This window comes from Dipodomys ordii, unplaced genomic scaffold, assembly GCF_000151885.1.
Source record: "Dipodomys ordii isolate 6190 unplaced genomic scaffold, Dord_2.0 Scaffold7, whole genome shotgun sequence".
NCBI lineage: Eukaryota > Metazoa > Chordata > Mammalia > Rodentia > Heteromyidae > Dipodomys > Dipodomys ordii.
The window spans coordinates 7,289,439-7,289,778 of record NW_012267223.1 but is presented as its reverse complement, the minus strand read 5'-3'; the positions used below and the strand labels follow the sequence as shown (position 1 = coordinate 7,289,778).

At 70.0% G+C, this 340-nt stretch overlaps 1 protein-coding gene across 1 annotated transcript in view; it reads right to left on the bottom strand.

Annotated features, from left to right (window-relative positions):
* Gna13 (guanine nucleotide binding protein (G protein), alpha 13) overlaps positions 1–311 on the bottom strand; it is a 41,776-nt gene extending 41,465 nt beyond the window's left edge. Inside the window, exon 1 of the mRNA XM_013037904.1 lies at positions 1–311. Coding sequence (XP_012893358.1) covers positions 1–270 — 270 coding nt within the window. The 5' untranslated portion in view covers positions 271–311.
* Positions 312–340: the final 29 nt, after the last annotated feature.

Below are 340 nucleotides of genomic sequence, written 5' to 3'. Positions count from 1 at the left end.
GCTGTAGATGGTGGGGCGGAACTCCTCGCGCGCGCGCTGGTCGAAGTCCTGGCCGTGGATGATCCGCATCTGCTTCAGGAAGGTGGACTTGCCGCTCTCGCCCGCGCCCAGCAGCAGGATCTTCACCAGCCGCTTCACGTAGGTCTTCTCCCGCGACAGGCATTTGTCGATCTCCTTGGACTTGCGCTGCTGCTCGGCCTCGCCGCTCGTCAGCACGCAGCCCGGGAAGCACACGGACAGCACGGACCGCGACGGCAGGAAGTCCGCCATCTTGCCGCCGCCGCCGCCGCCGCCTCGGCGGGCCCCTGCGGCTCCACCACCGCCTCCGCCTCCTCCCGCG